Source organism: Sphaeramia orbicularis, chromosome 15, assembly GCF_902148855.1.
Source record: "Sphaeramia orbicularis chromosome 15, fSphaOr1.1, whole genome shotgun sequence".
Lineage (NCBI taxonomy): Eukaryota > Metazoa > Chordata > Actinopteri > Kurtiformes > Apogonidae > Sphaeramia > Sphaeramia orbicularis.
In genome coordinates this window covers 16,885,358-16,907,413 of record NC_043971.1, presented here as the reverse complement: position 1 = coordinate 16,907,413, position 22,056 = coordinate 16,885,358, and the positions used below count along the sequence as shown (strand labels likewise).

General features: G+C 34.0%; 1 protein-coding gene across 2 annotated transcripts; it reads right to left on the bottom strand.

Moving 5' to 3' along the window:
- Window positions 1-291: 291 nt before the first annotated feature.
- On the bottom strand, window positions 292-19,816 carry asrgl1 (asparaginase and isoaspartyl peptidase 1). 2 transcript variants are annotated; one of them, XM_030156825.1, is made up of 7 exons: window positions 19,774-19,816; window positions 16,593-16,788; window positions 13,883-14,025; window positions 12,226-12,380; window positions 6,676-6,797; window positions 1,934-2,044; window positions 292-712 (listed from the first exon to the last, which is right to left on the bottom strand). In XM_030156825.1, the coding sequence occupies exons 2-7, from the start codon at window positions 16,783-16,785 to the stop codon at window positions 498-500; spliced, it is 939 nt and encodes a 312-aa protein (XP_030012685.1). In that variant the 5' UTR covers window positions 16,786-16,788; window positions 19,774-19,816; the 3' UTR covers window positions 292-497. The 2 variants fall into 2 exon arrangements, with proteins under 2 accessions (XP_030012685.1, XP_030012684.1); XM_030156824.1 differs by having other exon boundaries at window positions 16,593-16,798; window positions 19,774-19,811.
- Window positions 19,817-22,056: the final 2,240 nt, after the last annotated feature.

Below are 22,056 nucleotides of genomic sequence, written 5' to 3'. Positions count from 1 at the left end.
TTAATACTGAACAAACAAGAACTCAAACTATGAATTATGAAAGAGCTGCAGCATCTGAAACTGACCACAATGAACATTTGACAGATAAACAGAACCACAGTGCTTCAGTTTCAGACTCACAGTTTGTCACGTCTTTTATGGATTGGGATTGTCTCTGTTAACTCACCAGATATTTTTATTAGTAAATTTTTATATATTTATTTATTTAATTTTAATCAATTACTAGAAGTTTCAGGCGACCCCATTTGAATTTCAGGCGACCCCAAAGGTTGAAAAACACTGCTTTATAGGGTGCAACTTTTTTTCTTTTGCCAGTTTGTTCTTGAAGCCCTTGAAGCTCATATTCACAGTAATTTCACTGGATGTTGCAGTAACAGTATGTCATTATTTGGGTCCATTTTGGAGTTGATAATATAAGTTTAAGTGGCTACAATGTGCCAGCTTTGGTCACTAACAGTGAACATGTAGAAAACCCAGGGTAGCAGTTGTGTTTCCTGTCAGTGGGGGTCGTCGATGCTCTGGGTGAAGTGTTCTCCGCTGCGCAGGCCGTGGTGCAGCGTGTCCCTCTGGGCCGCCGCCCACGACATCTGCCGGCTGGAGAAGCGAGCGGCCCAGCAGCCCCGAGGGTCCACGGTCACCACCCCCCCCAGGCTATTGACTCTGGACTTCATGTAGGCCAGACCCAGGTCACTGGCCTCCTCTGCAGACTTACCTGAAACCAGAACGGAAATGAAACAGGAAACAATCAGAACACAGCGGGGCTTTAACCCTTCACAGAATTCCGTGTTCAGTTCAATGTTGTTCATAAAGTTGGAATAATTATGTTTTCAGACTCATTCCTCTTTTTATTCCTATTTATATATCAGTAATCACCTTTGACGAGGCTTAATGATTACATACTGAGTCCCAATTACATTTTATCTATTAGGAATAAATCACATTGTCACAAGGTAAAAATATTTAAATCCAACTTTATGGGCAGCAGCGAATATTCACTTTTGATGATAAATCTGCCACCCTGAGAGTCACATTCATTGCAAAAATTGAATATGTGTGTGTCACATTAACATCTAAAACCAAAATTCTAAAAAGCTATAACCCAATGTAAAATGACCTTACTTCTTTCATACATTTTACATATTCTCAGTCCAAACATTTGACATGTTTCCCATGTTCTATTTATGACATTTGTAAATTCTAATCATAAGTAAAATTGTTATTAATCATCAGTATTCTCATTTTATTTTCATTTCACACAGCATCCCAACTTTTAGGTAAGAAAAGAAAAGAAAAGAAAAGAAAAGAAAAGAAAAGAAAAGAAAAGAAAAGATAAGATAAGATAAGATAAGATAAGATAAGATAAGATATGAAACTTTATTGCCATTATACAAAACGTACAATGAAATTTAGGTGCACTGTCAGGATGTGGACTCATAAATAGTAATAGTAATAAATAACTAATTTATTAAATAAATAATTTTCAGAACTGGCTTTGTAAATACAATAAAGAAATATAAGAAATAATAATTGAAAAAAAAAAAAAGAAAAAAATACAAAAATATACATTTACAAGCCATGGAAACAAAAAAACTAAGCAAAACAAAACAGAATTCAGCTTAATTTATGCTTTTCCTCCTTTGTTATCAGTTAATGATGCAAAAGAATATACAATATATGACCTTAAATAACCATTAGCTACCATCATATGCATTCTTTCAATCTACCTTTTACAGCTTGAGTATAAATCAAGGCTTTTGTCATACATAATATCTAAAAAACTCAACTAATACCACTCAACTCAGTTTCTCAAATCAAAGTAAAAATAAAACTATATCTGCATTTATAGAATTTACTAATACTAACCAGGTTTAATACACACAAAAAACCCCACACCGATCATGTTAAACTATAATAACTCTGGTGTGTATGTCACCTTGCTCCATGTGGAACAGAATAAGTCTTGCCAGTGTGACCTTCATGATGGCTTCACCGTGGCCTGTGGTCGACACCGCCCCCACCTCGTTGTCTGCATAACCTCCACTTCCTGAACACACAAACCAACACAGAACTTCAACTCAGATCTAATACAACCACACAGAACAATCAGGTTCATACAGTGGTAATTAATGTGAATTTACAACTTGAAACATCTTCTCTTCATCTGTCACCTCATTTACATTTTTATCTTCACTTCTATCTCTTTTTTACTGCAAACTCTCCTTGTTTTCATTGACTAATTTGTTTTGTATTATAAGGATTACACTTATTGCTATAATTTTATCATCTTTTTAAATTGTGAATTATTATTATTTTATTATTATTGTATCATTTACTTGGCTATACTGAAAATGAAGCCTTCACCTTCACATATTCTGAGTTAAAATTTAAAAAATAAATGAAAAAAGTTTGATATATTCTGTGACTTTCTAACTTTGTTTGAGCCATATTTTGGAGTTTATATGTATGAATATGGTTTTTGCCTCTTTATTTTTATGTTCTGAGACTTTGCATTTGTTCATTTTGTTGAATAGTCTTATTATTTATTAACCCTTTCATGCATGAATTATGATTACCGAAATAAAGATTTTTTTCCTGAATGTTTTTATTCCTCTTTAGGCATGAAAAAAACAATGTGACTGAAATTTCTTTATGAAACTATTTTTCATGGAGTTACAAAAATGTCCCTTCAGCTGGACACCATGCATTTAATTTTTGAAGCAAAGAAACATATATTTACTGACATACTGTGTGAAAACTATGAAATAAAATCATTTTTAATGCTGTGAATCTGATGTTTCCTCACATTTTAACATACTGTAATACTAGTTATTACTCAATCAGATAATATGCAACAAAAAAAAACCCAAGTTTTTGTTTTAAAAGAAATTTAAATTACAGTCTAATAACAATTAGCAATTGATTTAGACTCAAATATGTTACTGCAGATCAGGTTTAGCAAGAACAGGAACAGTAATGGTATGAATTGTAGTGTATGGGGTGTTGCATAAGTGTTCACTGTGTTGGATGATATGCAAGTAAAACAACAAAATCCATGAATATACAAGAGAACAGCTGGAGAAGAACTGTCCACTGTAGTGACCACTATGCATGAAAGGGTTAAAGTACATAAGAGTAAGGGTGAAGTGGAGGAATAGCCATTATCAGTTTGTAAGGAAGGGCTGCAACCTGTTTTTGTGAAATCTAAAGGTGAAATAGAAAGATTGGATATTGAATAAAAGTGTTTGGATTTTTGTTTGGAATGAGTCACATAATGATGGTAAGATAAGAAAAATAAAAATAAAGAATTATAAGAATGGACAAGATATTTCGTAAAAGAACACTACACTGCAGTTGTTCATGTGAGGATGTAATTGCACATCTCTTTCACTAGATGGCGGTCTATACTGTAAACAAGTTGATTCACTTACACCGTTTAACCTCCAAATACCTAAACAGCTGCCGGCAACAAAAAGCATCTACTGATTTAAAATGTTTAATAACTTTTTAACTACTAATCCTATCAATACATGTAAATAATTTAAGTAAAATAGAGTTTCTTAGCTTTTCATCAGTTCAGATATGAACAGTTTGGGTGTTCAGAGGCTCTGTAGTGAACGTGGATCATCTTCTTCAACAGTGATTCACCAGTAAAACCCATGGAGTTTGATAAATAGTTTTCAGCATTTGTTTTTATGTCCAGTCGATGATATATTTTGCTGAGTGGGTCATTTTTTTTTCTCCCTTTTTTTTTAACTTTTTTACTCTATGTTAATCTGACAGATACAGCAGGCGTTTCTCTGACTCATCATAAAATGTAGAGAATAATATTAGAATAAATGGTGATAAATCACTTAGTAAAATTTAGATAAGTCTTTAATCAATAATAACTTGACTTTTTTTACTTGTGTTGGAGCTCTTGTTAATTTAACATTTAATTCTTCATCCTATTTTAATTCGTTGTTTGCTTGTTTGTTTGTTTTTTACTTTTTTAACTATGTACTCTTAGTTTCTGATCCTTTTTTCTAAATATAATTTTTTTTACAGCAATAATGCAGAAAAAATGTCTAAAATACAAGAATTGTTGCTTTTTATACAGAACAGAACATACACAAAACACACACACAAAACAAACAAGCAAAAAAAAAAATCACAAAACAAGCCACCTATTGTTTCACTTTAGCACAACATTTATATTTACTGTTACATTGAGCCACACACTGTCTCTTGCACATTTTCTAGTTAAATCTTGTTGGAGCTTTTCATTGTTTTTACAAAATTAGTTCAAGAAGTATTTCTTTATTCACTTCCTGTTCCATTTTTCACAATAACGGAACACTAGTATCATTATTTGAGTTGATTATCCGGTTACTCTATGTTAATCTGACAGATACAGCAGGCGTTTCTCTGACTCATCCCAGTTTTATCTCTTATTTACTGATAGTACCTGATTAAATGACACTGAAGCTCATTATAACACAACCCTGGCATGATTTAATCCTGTCACACCAGTGTAAACTTATCTTCTCTGGTGATGCGACTTGTACCATTAGGTGATTAGAATGAGGCATCAGACACTAATAAGCATTTATAGTTTCTAAAGAACTGTGAATAGACAGGCGGTTACATCTGTCAGTATCCAGCATCTATACAATAGAGCATCTGTCAATCATTAATCAGACATTCTTTCCTTAGAGCGAAATATTTACATCCAATGGTCAAAGGTGAAACATGCTGGAGTTGGATGGACAGGTCATTTTCCACACAGACTGAAACGCTGGTATTCTTTTCTTTATAAACACATTTTACAAATTCTATCATATTTTGCGGTCCACATCTGCTGGAACGGCTTCAATAATTATCAGGATCTGTTAAATCTATATTTTCCAAAAGTGACAGTAGAACTGGATGCATTCAAAGTCATTTTAAATGAATGGGAAAACGCTAAATCTACCTCAAAAGAAATCCAGTAAAAGACTGAAACGTCGAACCCAGGGTTTTCCGATTAGAATAATTATCTGATTACTCCCAGTTATCTGATTTTTATGAGCATGTAAACAAGCTTAATGTGACGTTTCAGACAGGAGCAATAGTAAAATGTATGTAAGCCACTTAAAAATGAAAAAACAAATTTAGTTTGATTTAGTTTTGGCTTTTTTTTTACATTAGTTTTTAGAGCAGGTTTGCTAGTTTTTATTAGTTTTTGTTTTTTTCTAAATGCTTAGTTTTAGTTTAGTTTTAGTATTAGTTTTCATATTTTTATATCTTTTATCTTCCTCGCCATGTTTTTTTTAACTTTTTAACTCTATACTAGTGTTTTTCAACCTTGAGGTCGGGACCCTACATGGGGTATTCAAATGGGGTCACCTGAAATTTCTAGTATTTGATAAAAATTAAAAAAACAAACAAAAAAAAAACCTACTAATAAAAAAATATATGGTGAGTTGAGAGAGACAATCCCAATCCATAAAAGACATGGCAAACTGTGAAGCTGAAACTGAAGCACTGTGGTACTGTTTATTAGGGCTGAAAGATATATCGTTATCAATATCGAGATATGAACATTCAAGATATTAATATCGAAAAAGCAACGATATAAACGGTATAGATTTCCCCCGTGCTCGCCCTGCATGTACAGCTCTGGAAGTCACAACAAATTTATTTTATTTGTACTTTATGTTAATGTTGATGACTGGCAGTGAGTTCTTATAAATAAAACTGCAGTTTCCACATTCTTTTGTATTATGATGTATTTTTCTGAAAAATGCTTGGTTTTCACAGAACCCGTAGTCATATCGTATCGTATCGATATCAAGATATCTGGCATGAATATCGAGATATGAAATTTTGTCCATATCGTTCAGCCCTACTGTTTATCTTTCAAATGTTCATTGTGGTCAGTTTCAGATGCTGCAGCTCTTTCATAATTCATAGTTTGAGTTATTGTTTTTTTTATTATTAATTTGCAGCCTTTTTAAATCCAAGCTGGACTGACTGTACATATCCTGACCAAGGAAAATAAAATTCTCACTTTGTGCAGTAATCTACACCTGGATTTTCTGCCTCCGTCCATAACAATATACATTATATAGACTAAATGTCGTCTAAAATTAATGTTTATTTGCAACATAATATAGCAAACTATTACATGATCAAAAACAAATTAACTTCAGCAAAAAAAAAAAAGTCTCCATTTTGAATGATCTGGGGTCACCAGAAATTAGTGATGTTAAAATGGGGTCACGAGGCAAAAAAGGTTAGGAACCACTGGTCTATACCATCGTAGTTTCTGACCCAGCCTCATAGTTTCACTTCAGAACAACATTTACATTTATTATTAGATTGAGTCAAAGAGTTTGGTGGGTTTACAGAGAGTGATATAACAGTTTCAGCTTCAGCTTCACAAAGGACTGTCTGACAGCAAAGATAAGTAGTGGAAAAACTCTAAAACTCTAAACATAGCACATACTTACAAGAATAAGGATTACATTTTTTTGCAAGGATATTTTCAAACGTCTGAAATACACTTTACTGCTGCCACTGTCCACAGCAGAACGACACTTAGCTCCTCCTATCTGCTTCAACGTCTACTGTAGAATCCCATTCACAAAAACCCAATCCGCTCCATGCATTTATTTAATCATTGAATAAAAACTGCAGAGACCTATACACACTGACCTATGCAGGGGGTGTCGCCCACTCGTCCCTCCATCTTGTTCAACATTCCACCAGTGGATGTAGCGCAGGCAATATTCCCTTCAGCATCGACAGCGACAGCTCCAACGGTGCCTGTTTTACCCCTTCACGACAAAACACACGTTAGGGGTTTAAAACAGGTTAAAAGTAGCTTTACCCTTTCATGCATAGTGGTCACTACAGTGGACACCTATTCTCCAGCTGTTCTCTTCTATGTTCATGGGTTTAGTTGTTTTAGTTCCATATCCTCCTGAGACCCAGCAATGCATTTTTGTCCTCTGTCGGGGACAAAAGTTTGACAGTTTCACTAAAAAAAATGCTGTTCATTGCAAAGGACATTCCATTAAAAAATAAATAAATGAAAAAAATTTTAAAAATGTATCTGAAAAATCTGTTGTATTATGCAGGTTCCAATCAAGATGACTGTTTGATGTAAAAAAAAAAAAAAAAAAAGCTAAAAATGTTCACTTTCCTGGGTCTCAGGAGGATATCAGCCAACCCAGCGGGCGCTCATGCATCATCTACACTGACATTCATCAGACCATGACTGTAACTTGGCTGTTCTTGATAAACCTGATCTGTATTAATATTTCTGAGTGTAAATCAACAGCTAATTTTCTCAAACATTTTTTCTTTGTTTTTATTTGTGAAGTATCGCCATAACTAGTATTAGAATATGATAAAATGCATGAAAACGTGACATTAGCGGCATTAAAAATATATATATTTCATAGTTTTCACATAGTATATCACTTTATGATAAGGGGTTTTAAATATATGTTTCTTTACTTCAAAAATCAAATGCATGCTGTCTAGCTGAGTGGACATTTTTGTAACTGTGAAAAATTCAAGATTCATAAAAAAAAAAATTCAATCGCATTGTATTTTTCATGCCTAAATAGAAATAAAAACACTCAAGGAAAAAAATCTTGATTAAGGTTCTCATAATTCATGCATGAAAGGGTTAAAGGGAACCCCCTCAACCTCCATCTCATAGCAGGTGGGTGGAAGAGCTGTTACTGTCCATTAGACTTGAAAAGCTTCCATTTTCCCTCAATGGCTCCTTAAAGTCTTTTGAAAAAACCTCTTTTAAATGATATTGAAACCTTGACATCTCTGCCTGATCGTGATGACTAAGCCCCCCCCCCCCTTTTTTTTTTTTTGGTTCTGTTCTGTTTTGTTTGTTTGTTTTGTTTTATTTTTGCTACTTGTTTATTTTGTTTGTTTGTTTGTTTTGTTAATTAGATAATTGTTGTATCTATTCTGTACTAATTACTTATCATTGGATTAACATTAAGGATTGTCTTCTTTTGGGTAGGGTGGGATTGTGGGAGGGACAAAAAGAAAAATGAAAGAATGGAAGTCCTTTTTATCACATTGCACCGTCATGCCGTAGAAATTACTTCCAATAAAAAAAGTTAGTAAAAAGAAAAAAGAAAAAGTAGCTTAAAGGGGTCATATTTTGCTAAACCCACTTTTATTAGTCTTTGGTTCATTTATTTGTGTATTTGGACCCTAATAGTTCAAAAAGTTTAAATCTGAACCCTCCAGGTGCTGCAAAGCTATCTTTATATTCATTCTGTCAAAAATCAAGTGGATTTCTACAACCGGTTTTAATTCCTGCTTAATTTGTTATATCTATAACTAGTTACATCACGACATTTGCACAAAAAAGGTAAAGACTTGCGATGAACATTTCTCAGAGTACGACATAATTGTTTATCAGCAGCGGTTGTAGTAAAAACTGAAAAAATGTCCAAACTTTGAGCCTAAAATGTTCAGTTGTTGGTTGAACAGGACAGAGCAGTACAGACTACAACCTGGTGGGGGCGGGGCATAAAGTGGCCTATGTGCATTTAAAGGGCCAGCGCTTAAAATGACCTTTCTGGTGTCATTACTCAGAAATAGGGTTGAAGATGGACCTGTGGAGTTGAATTAAAGAAGAATTCAGACCCAAGCAGAGCAGTTACAGTTTATGTAGACCACAGGGAAATGTTTTAAAATGCATTTCCATTTTAAAAAAAAAGCAAAATATCACTCCTTTGAAGTAGATTAAAGCAGCATTGGTCCAAACTGTCTCTGGGTTACATTTAACAGTAATGTAATCACAATCAAAATACATTACACCTGTACTAAAATAAAGACATAAGGACATTTATTTATTTATTTATTTAACTGTTCCTGGTTTAGTTGAGCCATATGTTTTATATTGCTATGGTTTTATTGTTATACTGAATTACCTTTTATGATTTTTATCTCTGTTGTACATTTTATTGCTTTTCTTTATACTGAAAATGAACCTTTGAACTAGTTGCACATCTGTTTCACTAGACGGTGTTTTATACTGTAACCTTAGGACATGACTTGACACACTTATGCATTTTAATGACCTGAATTTAATGCACAAATTATATTAATACTTTCAATTATTCATTATTATATTAATATTCATTGTTTTGCAACATATAATAATTAATTTCTTTTGGAGAATAGGCTGAAATAGTTGGATCATAACATTAAAATCATTATTTTAGGCCATTTGAGTACTCAATAATGCTTTTGCTGTGAATTAACAGAACAGTTTAACAAATGTAACGAGAGAACAGCTAAAATATTTGTATTTTTTATGTACTGTGTATTGTAAGTGGCCTTTTTACACAGAAACAGGACATAAATGATTATTATTTTTTATTTATCTATAGATATAAAGGGAATGGAATCACAGTTTAGTTCTAAAGTCCCGTCACTTTGATCCTGGCAAACTGACGAGAAAGACTGAAACGTCGAATTGAATGAAGGAAAATGATGAAAGTCAGTGAAAAACAAAAGATGAGTGATCACAGCCTATTTTAACTTGTGATCAGTCTGTTAGCATTTATTTCACTCATACTAGCTTGGGGTTGCTCATTAGTCTGTAGCTGCTAACTCACCAACATCACGTGTTTTAAGAAAATCTGACGTGCACACGCACACACACACACACAGTGCCTGCAGCGCCAAAATCTAAAGAAAAAGCACAACAGAAGCTCCCCATATTAGATTTCATGGGACAAGCCAATGCCCTACATGCACTTGAAGGTTTTCTATGTAAGATTTGCACATTCCCTTTATTTATTTCAAGTTTTTGTTGGGATTTCTGGATGTGTGTTGACTTTAGCTGACTGCTTTTCTAAAATAACAGTATCTAGTGTTGGACATTGTTGAAATATGAGGATTTTGCAGGAAATCCAACCAAAACGCTACTAAAGTTTCTAATAGAGTCAACAAATGACAACACAAGACCACAGAAGCACATGCTAGTCTTTGGTAACAGACTATTCAACAGACACATCCTGTAAACAGTCTACATTGCGGCAGTCTGTTCTGGGTTCCAACAGGTTTCTACAAGTTAAATATAAGACTTTTTTAGACCTTTTTAAGACTACTTAGAACAGAATTTAATGCCTGTTTTATACTGGCAAAAATTTGTGACTCCTAGAATTTAGGACATTGTTTTAATTAACTCCAATGCTTTGATTCCCAACGTTCCAAGTCATTCCTCACCGGGGGGCTGCAAAGTTAGTGATAATTCTTATCCCGCCCCATGAAGGGGAGGCAAGGGGTATTGTTTTTGGTTCCGTTTGTTTGTTTCTTTGTTTGTCTGTTGGTATGTTTTTTAACACTCTACCAGCAAAACTATTAGTTGAATTCATACCAAATTGGGATTAAAGATTGCCAGTGACCCAGAATAGATCTGATTACATTGTAGGGACAGTAGGTCGAAGTTCAAATTTTTTATGAATTTTTAACCTGTTAAACCCTGACCATATTTTCAGGGGAAAAAACGCCTAAAAAGACATACCCAAACTAAATGAAGAATTACTTCACAATAATAAGGTTCAAATGGATGTTCTTGGTGTCTATGGACATTTAGAGACCTCACAGAATCCATTCCCATTGTCTAAAATATTGTATCTATTACTATGCCTGAGTAAACTGTAACAAACTAAAAGAGAAATTGGAATTTTTTATCCTCGCCTGTTTTTTTTTCCGCTGGATTGACGATGATATGCATAAATTAATTGTTTGTGTAGGAAATTTTTAATAGCGTATATTTCACCCCACAAAGATTAAAAATCATGTTTGAACATTAAAGTTTGCGCTAAAATAGACTTTTGATGTACTTTTATTAACATTAGGGTTAAAACTTTGAGCAAAAGTTGAAAAAAACATTAATTGTCCTGATTTATTATATTTTTATAGTAGATGAATATTAATATGATTTCTTTTGGCCCACGGGCGGGCTGATAGGGCTAAAGGGGTTAGAATCTTTTTTTCCCCATTCACTTATAATGGGCGAAAATTCAAATGTTTGTAGCAGTAAAACTATTGGTTGTGTTCATACCAAATTGGGTTTATAGATTGCCAGTGACCTAAAATAGATGTCATTACATTTTAGGAACAGAAGGTCAAAGTTCAAATTTTTTATGAATTTTTAAAATCTTTTTTTTTCTCCATTCACTTATGACAGGCAACATTTCAAATGTTTGTAACAGCAAAACTATTGGTTGAAATCATACCAAATGGGGTTTATAGATTGTCAGTGACTCAGAATAAATGTCATTACATTTTGGGAAAAGTAGGACGAAGTTACAATTTTTTAAGAATCTTTAAAATCTTTTTTCTTCTCCCATTTACTTACACTGCCAGTCAAAAGTTTGGACTCACCTTCTCATTTAAATGACATAAGATGGACCACTGATGGCCAAAAAGTGCTCAGCATCACTGGGAACTCCTCCAAGACTATTGTAAAACATTTCAGGTGACATCCTCATGGAGGTCATCAAGAGAATGCCAAGAATGTGCAAAGCAGTAATAAAAGCAAAATGTGTCTACTTTAAAAATTCTAAAATATAAAACATGTTTTGAGTTATGTCAGACTTTTTTTAACCACATAATTCCATACGTGTTCATTCATAGTTCTGATGCCTTCAATGAGAATCTACAATGTAAATAGTCATGAAAATAAAGAAAAGGTGAGTCCAAACTTTTGACTGGTAGTGTATAATGGGCGAAATTTAAAATGTCTATAAAAACATCAATTTTCTTTCAATTTACTTCAAACTTGGCACATATATAGAGCCAACTGATATGCTGACATCAGCAAATGCATAGACATGATGACATCAGCTGGACTGATGCCAAAATAAGCTACAATACATGCAAGGGGCGGGGTTTGTTGTGCCTGGCACCAATTGTTGGTTCCTAATTTCAATATAAATTGTCGGGTTGAAACAGGTGGAACTGAGTAGAATAATGTTATTTTCTTTGCAGTTTGGATATTTCTCAGACACATTTAAACACATTTATGACAGTTTATGGCAACATAATTTAAAACCTACCATATCAAATTTAATACCTTTTAAGATATTAAACGCAGATTTGTAAATTTAAGACTTTTCAGACTTTTTAACACCCCATGGGAACCCTGATGTCATAGCCAGAGACTTACAGACATACTGCAAATAACCTGAAAACAACGTAGTGTCTCACATTTGACACTCCACAGGGTTGGCGTTGGGTTCCAGGTTCTTTTTCCAGCGCATGCGGGAGTAGTCGGTGATGAGGGACTCCATGGGCACCTCAGGGATACCCATTTGACGAGCGAACAGATTGGCACCCTCTGCTGTCAGACACGCATGACTGGTCTACAATTCAAAGTTAACACCTGTCAATCACAGCTCTATATGAAAACACATCAAATTACTGTACATATGCTGTATTTTTATGAACTAGGCCTGAGTTACATTTCTTTCACTTTGCAGCTATTAGAAGACATAACTGTGGCTCAATGTGAGTGGATGTGGACATTTGAGAGTTTATACAGTACTTGTAACAAACAATTTGTTTACTGATGGAACAATACTGAGTGTTTCGCCCATGTATCCTGTAATGATTGTGCATTTTGTTTCACATAAACCTTAGTGCCAGTGGGAATAAAACACAGAAAAGTTGTCTTATTATTCCCACTTGTGCCCAATAGGAGTCAGTTCTTAACCAACATCACACCAACCTCAGTTAGGACATAACTAGTCTGTTATTAAGCACAAACAATGACATATTTTGGGTGCAATATGTATTATGCAATTTCTTTTTTTTTTCAGGGAGCTCCTCTTCCACAATAATTATGTTTTGTAAGATTCTATATGCTCATTTTGACAGTAATGATTTCTTTACCTCTTGAAAAATAGCATGATTTGGTGATTTTTATAATTTTTAAAAAATTTCTTCACAAAAAGATGTAAACACAGTCATTGTAGAATATGAAAATAAGGGACAATGCTACCAACAACATTACTGCACTGTGGTATTTGTAGTCTGGCCAACCTGTGTTCCCAAGTCTCAGATTCTTTGAACAAGTTTGTACTGGTTCAGATTTAATCATATAATCATTTATGAAGTACATCCAGTACCTCAAAAGACACAGAGGCCCTCTTAGTCCAGAGACTTATAAATCATTGAAAGTCTAAAGGTAGATCTTAAAAGAGTTGCCAGAGGTCTATTGTAAGGAAACACACATTTTTGAATGGCTACAAAACCCATTTCCATGCCATGATATTTGCCAAGGGTGGTCTTACAAAGTACTGATTATGTCGGGTGCTCACATTTTTGCAGATGCCACAGTTGTGTATTAATTATTTTATACTTTTTATCTTGATCAGTGTATTTTTATTAAGTCTTTCAAACGTACAAAAAGTAAGACAAACACTGAGACATATAGCTGAGGTATAAGACGCCACAAAATAAATAAATAAATAAATAAAATAAAAAATATATATAAGTAAAAAAAAAAAAAATTAAAGGCTTCCACTATGTAATTACCCAATCACTTTGTACATAGCACACATTATCCAGAGTCAAGGTGCATTGTCAGTTGTTCTACATAAGAAATAAAAGGATGTAAGAAATAAAAGGATGGTTATTTTACAATTTTAGTTCAATGTATGACATAAAAAGTAACTATGCTGGTAATATTATCCTTTACATAGACTGTGGTTACACCTAATTTTTAAAAAAATCACCAAATTATGCTAATTTTCAAAGGTTTTTCCAAGTTGTTTGCATACAACTTTAACTGTAATAGAAATGCATCTTACAGGGCATAGGAATGACTGTCAGTGTTAATGGTCAGTGTTAACATCTTACACACCTTGTCCATAACGAGTCTGGCTAGCCGAACAGGATTGGCTATGTTACGAACAGCAGATACAGCTCCACTCGCCAGTGTTTTCCCTTCCATCACAATAGCATCCATCTCCACCTCTCCTTTAATGTTCAGCACCGACCCACACCCTGAAATATCACATCAGAAGACGACAACGATGACTACTCTTGTGTCTTGAGTTTAAAAAAAAAAAAAAAACAAGCAATATTTACAATTAACCCTTTCATGCATGAATTATGCGAACCTTAATCAAGATATTTTTTCCTGAGTGTTTTTATTCCTCTTAAGGCATGAAAAAAGACGAAAAAAAAATTCTAAACCTATTTTTCATGGAGTTACAAAAATGTCCACTCAGCTAAAGAAGCAAAGAAACATGTATTTACTGATATACTGCATGAAAATTATGAAGTAAAAACATGTTTAATGCTGCTAATCTGATGTTTTCTCACATTTTAACATACCTGCATGGAGATACTATGCAAAAAAAAAAAAACACAATGAAAAAAAATTTCTTGCTAAAAAAAAAAACCAAAAAACAGTTAATTGCAGTCCAATAACAAATATCATTTTTTTTTTACACTCAAACATGTTAGTGCAGATCAGGTTTATCTAGAGGAGCAAATTTACAGTAATGGTGTGAATTACAGTGTATGGGATAATGCATAAGCGTATCCAGTGTGTTGGCTGATATGGAACTAAAACAACAAAATCCATAAATATACAAGAGAACAGCTTTGAACAGCTGTCCACTGTAGTGACCACTATGCATGAAAGGGTTAAAAGAGACCATCTTTAGATTTCTTACAGCTCAGAACACATATGACTTTATAAATTCAAACTTTTTGGACACTAATTTGACATCATCAAATAGCATAAAAAAACAGCCCACCAAAGGCTCCAATCTGGCCCACAGGATGAATTTGCAAAGTGTAAAAATTACACTGAAGATATTAACAGTCAGAGGAGTCAAAGTCATTTTAGTTCAGGGGTCACATACAAACCAATTCAATCTCAAGTGGTTTGGACAAGTAAAATAATAACATAATAACCTATAGAGGATGACAACTCCAAATTTTTCTTTTTTTTTTAATTGAAAAAAGTTAAATTTACATGAACATATTTACATTTACAAACTATCCTCTCAAATACAATGTAAACAATCTGAAATTTCTTAAAAAACAGAAGTGGAATTTCAACAATATTCTGCCTATTACTAAATGTTTTGTGCCTTTGTAGAGCCACTGTGATCAGTAAGTTATAATGCACATGTATGAGTGATAAACTGAGGCATAATGTTGTAGAAACTGCACTTATTTTTCTAAAGAAATTCCAGGTTGTTCATGTCATTGTTCTTGTTTTTTTTTTGTAAGATAGTTTCTAGATGCAAACATTTTCATAATGTAATTTGACTTTTTTCCACTATAAAACAAAGACAAAAACATTGGCATTACTATTTATAAGTTATTATATTATAATTTTACTGGCCCAGCCCACTTCAGATCATACTAAACTGTACATGTGGCCCATGAAATAAAATGAGTTTGACGCGTCTGTTTTAGGGCGTTGTGTCCACCACTTTTTCTGTTTCAAGTGAGTTCTAATTACAGTGGTTTTGTGTTTGTTGCAGCTCATTTTACAATGTGACCAAACCTGTTTCACATAGGAGGAGCACTGATGATGAATTAGTCTAGTGAGAGATCATTAAGTACTACAGCATACACTAAGTTTATAATGGCAGTGAACTAAGATTTATATTTTGTCTAAATACAAAAAGATATATAATGTACATAAAACAAAGTCAAAACAAGCTATAACTTCCAAATATCCTGAAATAATAATAAAAAAAAGGAGAGTCAAAATGGCACCAATACCTTCTTATGAAATAAAATCATCCTATACAATGCAACTAGTTAAAAAAATAAAGAATGAGCAGAATGAAAACTAATTAAATGATAGTGTGATATAACATATGACCAAAAAACAAAACATCATCCCTCAGGTTTCTAATTTATGAAGCAACCATCAGTTTGTACAGAACAGACGATAACTATTTTTAGGTGTGAAAACTTAACCCATAAAGACCCAAACATCCACCATCTACCAAAATCATCTAATATAAACTGTTTAATCCCTGTTGATCCACTAATCCATGTCAATAATTGGTGTAAAATACAGTTTGTCGTCTTTTCACGATCATCAGATATGACCCATTTGGACGTTCAGAGGCTCCAGAGTTACCGTGGAAACACCGTCATCTTCTACAAAATTGATTCACCAGTAAAACCCATGGAGTTGGATCAATGGCAGTGGATGGAGACACTGGGTTTATGTTCAGTTAATGATAGATTTTGCTGAAAAAGTCACTTTTTCTTCAGTTTTCTCTATTTTTTGATATAATAGTCCTCAACTTTACTCTGAGCTTTTATGAACATCTACATGATTAGTAAATTAAATATAGGAAAATACCTTATTTTTACTGAAAAAAATGAAAATATAGAAGATAATATTACAATAAATGGTGATAAATCATTTAAGAATGGTTAAATATAGAGAAAAATTTTTATGGGAACTGACATAAATGTCACACAGAGTCCTTTTATAACAATGATGAAATCTCAGGAATTTCCCCACTTTTCCATTCATTTTTTAGTTTTTCAACAAAATCCATAGTATGAGATGGGAAAATGCACATTACCTGCGTTGAAGGCGGGGTTATCCTCCATCAGGGCCACGGCTTCTACCACCGCATCCATGCTGCTGCCCCCTCCCCTCAGGATGGCGTATCCCGCCCGGGCCGCTGAGCACACCCCAGAGGTCGACCGCTCAGCCCGCTCCTTTGGGATATGCCCCGCCCCTCCGTGGACCACCACCACAGGTAACATGTCCATCACCTGACACGAACTGAGCAGAGATGATGTAGTTATTACAGATGTTGTTCAGCTCTGTTTATTCTCTGAAATAGAAATGTCAATGTTTTAAAATAATGTAATGTAAATGCTTTCAAAGTCTTCTTTATTGGAATCGTTGGACTTCAGAAATGGATGATCATTAAATATATCTGTATTCAAAATTATACATGATGTGGCTTTCACATTAATTCCTTGTTTTTATCCCAGATTTATTTTTTGTTTTTATCCCAGATCGCTTATCTTACACTGGTGTACCTTTGACAAGAGGCCTGCAGATTTATTTTCCAGCATATTGTCTCTAACTCTTCCCTTTCTTATGATAACAGGGTTTCTGCAGGTATGAGCAAATCTAATTTAATGCTTTTTAATATCCTATTTAATGCCACTTTAAACAAATTTAATGCCCATGTCCAACTGCAGATACAGTTATATGTGAATACACTGCAAAAATCTAAATCTTACCAAGTGTATTTTTCTCATTTCTAGTCAAAATATCTCATCACACTTAAAATAAGACATAATCACCTAAAGAGTAACTTTTCAGTGAGATATAAAGAACTTATTTTTAGATAAGAGATCTTGAAAATCTTATTTTAGATAAGATAATTTTCATTTGCACCATTGGCAGATTTTTTTTTTTTGCTCAATTCAAGATTTTTTTTTTTTGCTTAATTCAAGCCAAAAAAAAAAAAAAAGTAATAATGTAATCTGATTTATGTTTTTCTTGCTAATGTTAAAGCACAATGATAATAGGCCTACTGTTTGATGTTTGCATGTATAATAATGTGACTGTGGTTAGTTGAGGTGTTTTCACACACTGCATATTTATGATGCAGGAAAAAGGTGTCACAACAATGACACATTGGGAGGTACCAAGATGCATGACTGACAAATCATATTGACCAAAGGTAAAGGAAAATTCAACCAAAATCACATTCTCATTACTTTAATACAGACTGATATAGTTTATGTATTGTATCGTAATAAAGGGGTGGGATTAAATAAGTGTTTACTTCTTCCCACTGCTTTTCAGATGAATAAATGGCTCTAAAATTGTAGAGTTTCTTTTGCATAATAGTATAATTTTCTTCTTTTTGTTTTCATTGTCTTATGTTGATAATTTGCTTTGGGCATTTGCTTTTGGGGCTGGTCATATTGTGCTTTTTATTTGTCTGAAATAAAACATCCATCCATCCATCCATCCATCCATTCGCTCATTCATTCATTCATTATTTCAAATAAGAGCAGTAAAAGCACCTAAAGAAAACCACATGAATACATGTTTTTCTGTTATTTCCAACCCTGCAAAACCAACAAAGCTGAAGCTGGTCAAAAACATATTATACATATTATATTTTATAAAATCCAGATATTAGACATGTTTCTTAAATATTAAAGATCTTCAGGGGTTTTTTTCCCTTTATCGGCTATAATTTACTTAAGGGGTCAAATGAGTGGCCATTTTTGTCCAAAAAAATTGTAAGAAATGCATAGAACTGTGTTGAAATAATGCTAATACATTTGTGCACAGACTACTGATATTATTTGACAGTGGAAGCTATATTTTCAGAAATATTGGATTTTGAATAGCACGTGTATGTGAAAACTTTTGCTGGTGGACGGACGTGACATTACCCATGATGATCTGGTCAGTACCAGTACTTTATTAGTAATAAACTTATATACTTACTATTGCTAATTCTCCTCTTATTCATAAATGTTAATATTGTGGATCTAAAATGATAACAGCAGAACAAAAACACAAAATGTGGCAGTGGACAGATGTGACATGGTTGTTCTGGATCCCATCATACTGATGCTCGGCAGCCATGTCACCGTTTCCACAAATGATCCCTGTGCAAAAACTAGTATAAGAATTATTTATTGTATAGTTTATCATCATAGTAAAGAGAAAGTAACAATAAAGAATTGTTATTTCTTTATAAAAATGCTTATTATTAGAAAACTGTTGATTTAAAAAGTGACGTGTGACATTCTTAATGTATGTATTGGCGTAACATAAGCAGGATGGATCAGCACCATACTCCATACTGAACCTGTAAAAATAAAACATGTGATATGTAGGATAGAATCTTGTAAGAAAAACTGGGGAATCCAAAATAATAGAATATTTGTTTTTCAGGTAAATTCAGTTAAAATATAACTTGTCCATTTGTGACATGAAAATATAGCATTAATTGTGATGAAATTGGACATTTTTGAGCTGAAAACATAGTTCATATGACCATCAACATGTTGCAACAGAACTGAAATCCTGTGAATTTGAATAACTTGCATTTACCAACACAAAGTTCCTTTGGGGATTCACTTCTATTGATTTCTTATGCACAAAGACATAAATAAGACCTCTAAGCTAATTTTAGCCCTCATCTTTAAGTTGCACTACGGATCCAGACGAACTTTATTGATACCAAAGGGAAAATTCACTATTTTAATTAATAAAAAGGAAGAAAACAAAAATAGTCTCATATGCTCCTCTGTGCTCTGAAAGACAGGAATAACCGTATTAAACAGGTGCATGAAGCTTTTAGAATAAGATATTTTAAGATACATTACACTACAGTTGCTTGGTAGGTAAATGTTTATTATTTATTAGTCATATAATGCGCATTGAGCCGGTTGAACAGGTGCGTAATATTTAGGATTAGGATATTTATTCTGCAGAATGATACTATTGTTATAATTTAAGCACCGATAAAATGCACAGTAAATATAAGTCACAGCTGAGTAAATAAACACACTAACTCGTGTCCAGACGCTGAATAGAAGCCCTTCCACCACATTACCGTTAAGACTGACCTACTTTCTTCAAGCTGAGCGGAATGAACATGTGGTTCTGCGGCCAAACCAACACAATTCAATGAATCGAACCTTAAAATTAGACCGCACCGCTTAAATATATGTTTTTCTGAGAATGTAGTAAAGAAAACGGTTAAGGTGTCTTACCAAAATACCGACGAAGAAGACGCAGAAAGCTGGGAATAAACGCCAGGACTTCCGGGATGTGACACAGACCCTTTCAAAGTAAAGCTAAAAGCTGAGCCAATAGAGGGTATGCGCGTGCCGTCACCGCTAGCGGAAGTCACCGCGGTTCCGCCCACTGAGTGACAGACAGAGGAGATGAGTAGTGGCTTTGGCTGGAATACTGCGAAAACTTTAGAACAGTCTAAAAAATAAGACTAATGGCCCTGTAGCTTACCAGCCAAATTAAAAGCTTTGGGAAATGTATCCAGATGCCATTTATTATCACCCAGTTCTGTGTATTTATTATATTACAGAAATAGCCCATGTTTTTGTCCTATTCCAATCAGATCTGTAAAAAATTCAAATTCCAACTTCACATCATTGATACTGATTTATTGGATCAATCCACTTCCTATCTGTTATAATGGGAAAATTTTTCAAAGTGGCACCAAATCCAGAATCAGATCCGGATGGAAATAATTTCAATACCTTGTGTTGACATCCTCATACAGAAGCTGTATACCAAGTTTGAAGTCAATCAGAACTGTAATTTGGGAGAAAAAGACGATTGAATTTTTCCCCCATAACAGCCCATGTTAAATTTTCCGTAAGTTCCCAGATCCAGAAGAAGATCCTGATCAGCATGTGGACATTATGTTTTGGTCATCTCCCCATCAAGGCTGGACTGCAGAAATTTACACTGGATATCATTTATATTTACTGAGTTATTGCATCGATCCACTTCCTATCTCTTACAGTGGGGACATTTTTCAAACATCAGATCCAGATCCAAATAATTTCACTAACTTTTGTTGACATCATCATGAAGAAGCTGTATTCTAAGTTTGAAGTCAATCGGAATTGTAGTTTCGGACAAGAAGACGATTGAAAGTTTTGTAACGGATGACAGACGACGACGACGGACGCCGCATGACGACAATAGTTTACAGCCTGTCAGCCGGTAAGCTAAAATGGGGCAGAGCTGTTGTGCCATTGATTGCACAAATAGGTTTAAAAAGTACTCGGAGCTATCGTTTTAGCGGCGACCTAAAGCCAAAGACAGAAGAAGCAGATGGATCGCTGCAATTCGTAGAAATAACTGGAATCCAGGCAACAAAACCTGGATTTGTGGTTGCCATTTCGTGTCAGGTAACGTTAATTTATGCTGTATTCTTGTGTAAAATCATACCTTAAATTACATATCGTTTTGGCTAACTACTTCTTAGTAAAGCTCCTAATGTTAGCATCTGTCATTTAGTTCTATATTTAATAACTGAAACGTTTTTGTCTTCAGTTGTGTGATTATGAACTTTGTGCTCTACATGATTTGTGAACTAGCTTAAACTGAGGCTAACCTAGTTTTCCAAATAAGTGGGTACTCTAGCACAAAGCTGTTGTAGCTGTGTTGTATCAAGTATTTGATGTTAACTCTACTTAAATCTCCACAGTACCAGTAGATCATCCACTCACTTGGGTCAGTACTAAGGGTTCAACTCCAGTAAATCAGTAGTGAACTGTGAGCACTACTGCTGGGCCTTTACCTTGGAAATCACCGCCAAGAAAATACGTCTGCACTGGCATAAAACCTCAAAAACGATAGTATGTTGAATTGAAAGTAGTCACCAGCTGTAATCCTCTAATTAACGATGATGAGGATGTCAACAACTCTGTGTCTTTTGTATGCTTTCAGCCTTTGCATTGGGTATTTTCCCAGCGTTGAAATTAGGTTCATATAAATGTCAGGATACGTGATTTCTGTCCACATATCAACGTTCGTAGACCACTTGTTGTTTGGTAGCTTGTATGGATCCATGTCCAGTCCAGCTGTCTTTAATTTCATGTTATATTCCACATTTTTCCCAGTTTCGCAGTAGTTACTGCTATGCTCCACCATGTTGAGCCGGTTTGTTTTTGCCACTCAGTCTGACTTAGAGGGGCGTGGCCCAGGGGGAAGTGACGTATGTGCATTCCCTCTATACTGGAAGTAAAAAGATACAGCAACAATTAAAAAAAAAAATCTGTTAGATTGGATAGAAGTCACTCACTCACTCATGAATTAGTATATAAACATTTAGTCAACTAAGACGGTGGCAATGTGTTAAAATAACTGTGGATACTATGGGCTAATGCAAAGTGCTAATGCTAGGTACAGTCTGTGTATTAGCTTGGGTAAAATGCAGAGACCAAATTTTTTCCCAAAGGGATAATAAAGCGCATTATTGTTTACAAATAAATAAATAAATAAATAAATAAATAAATTTTTAA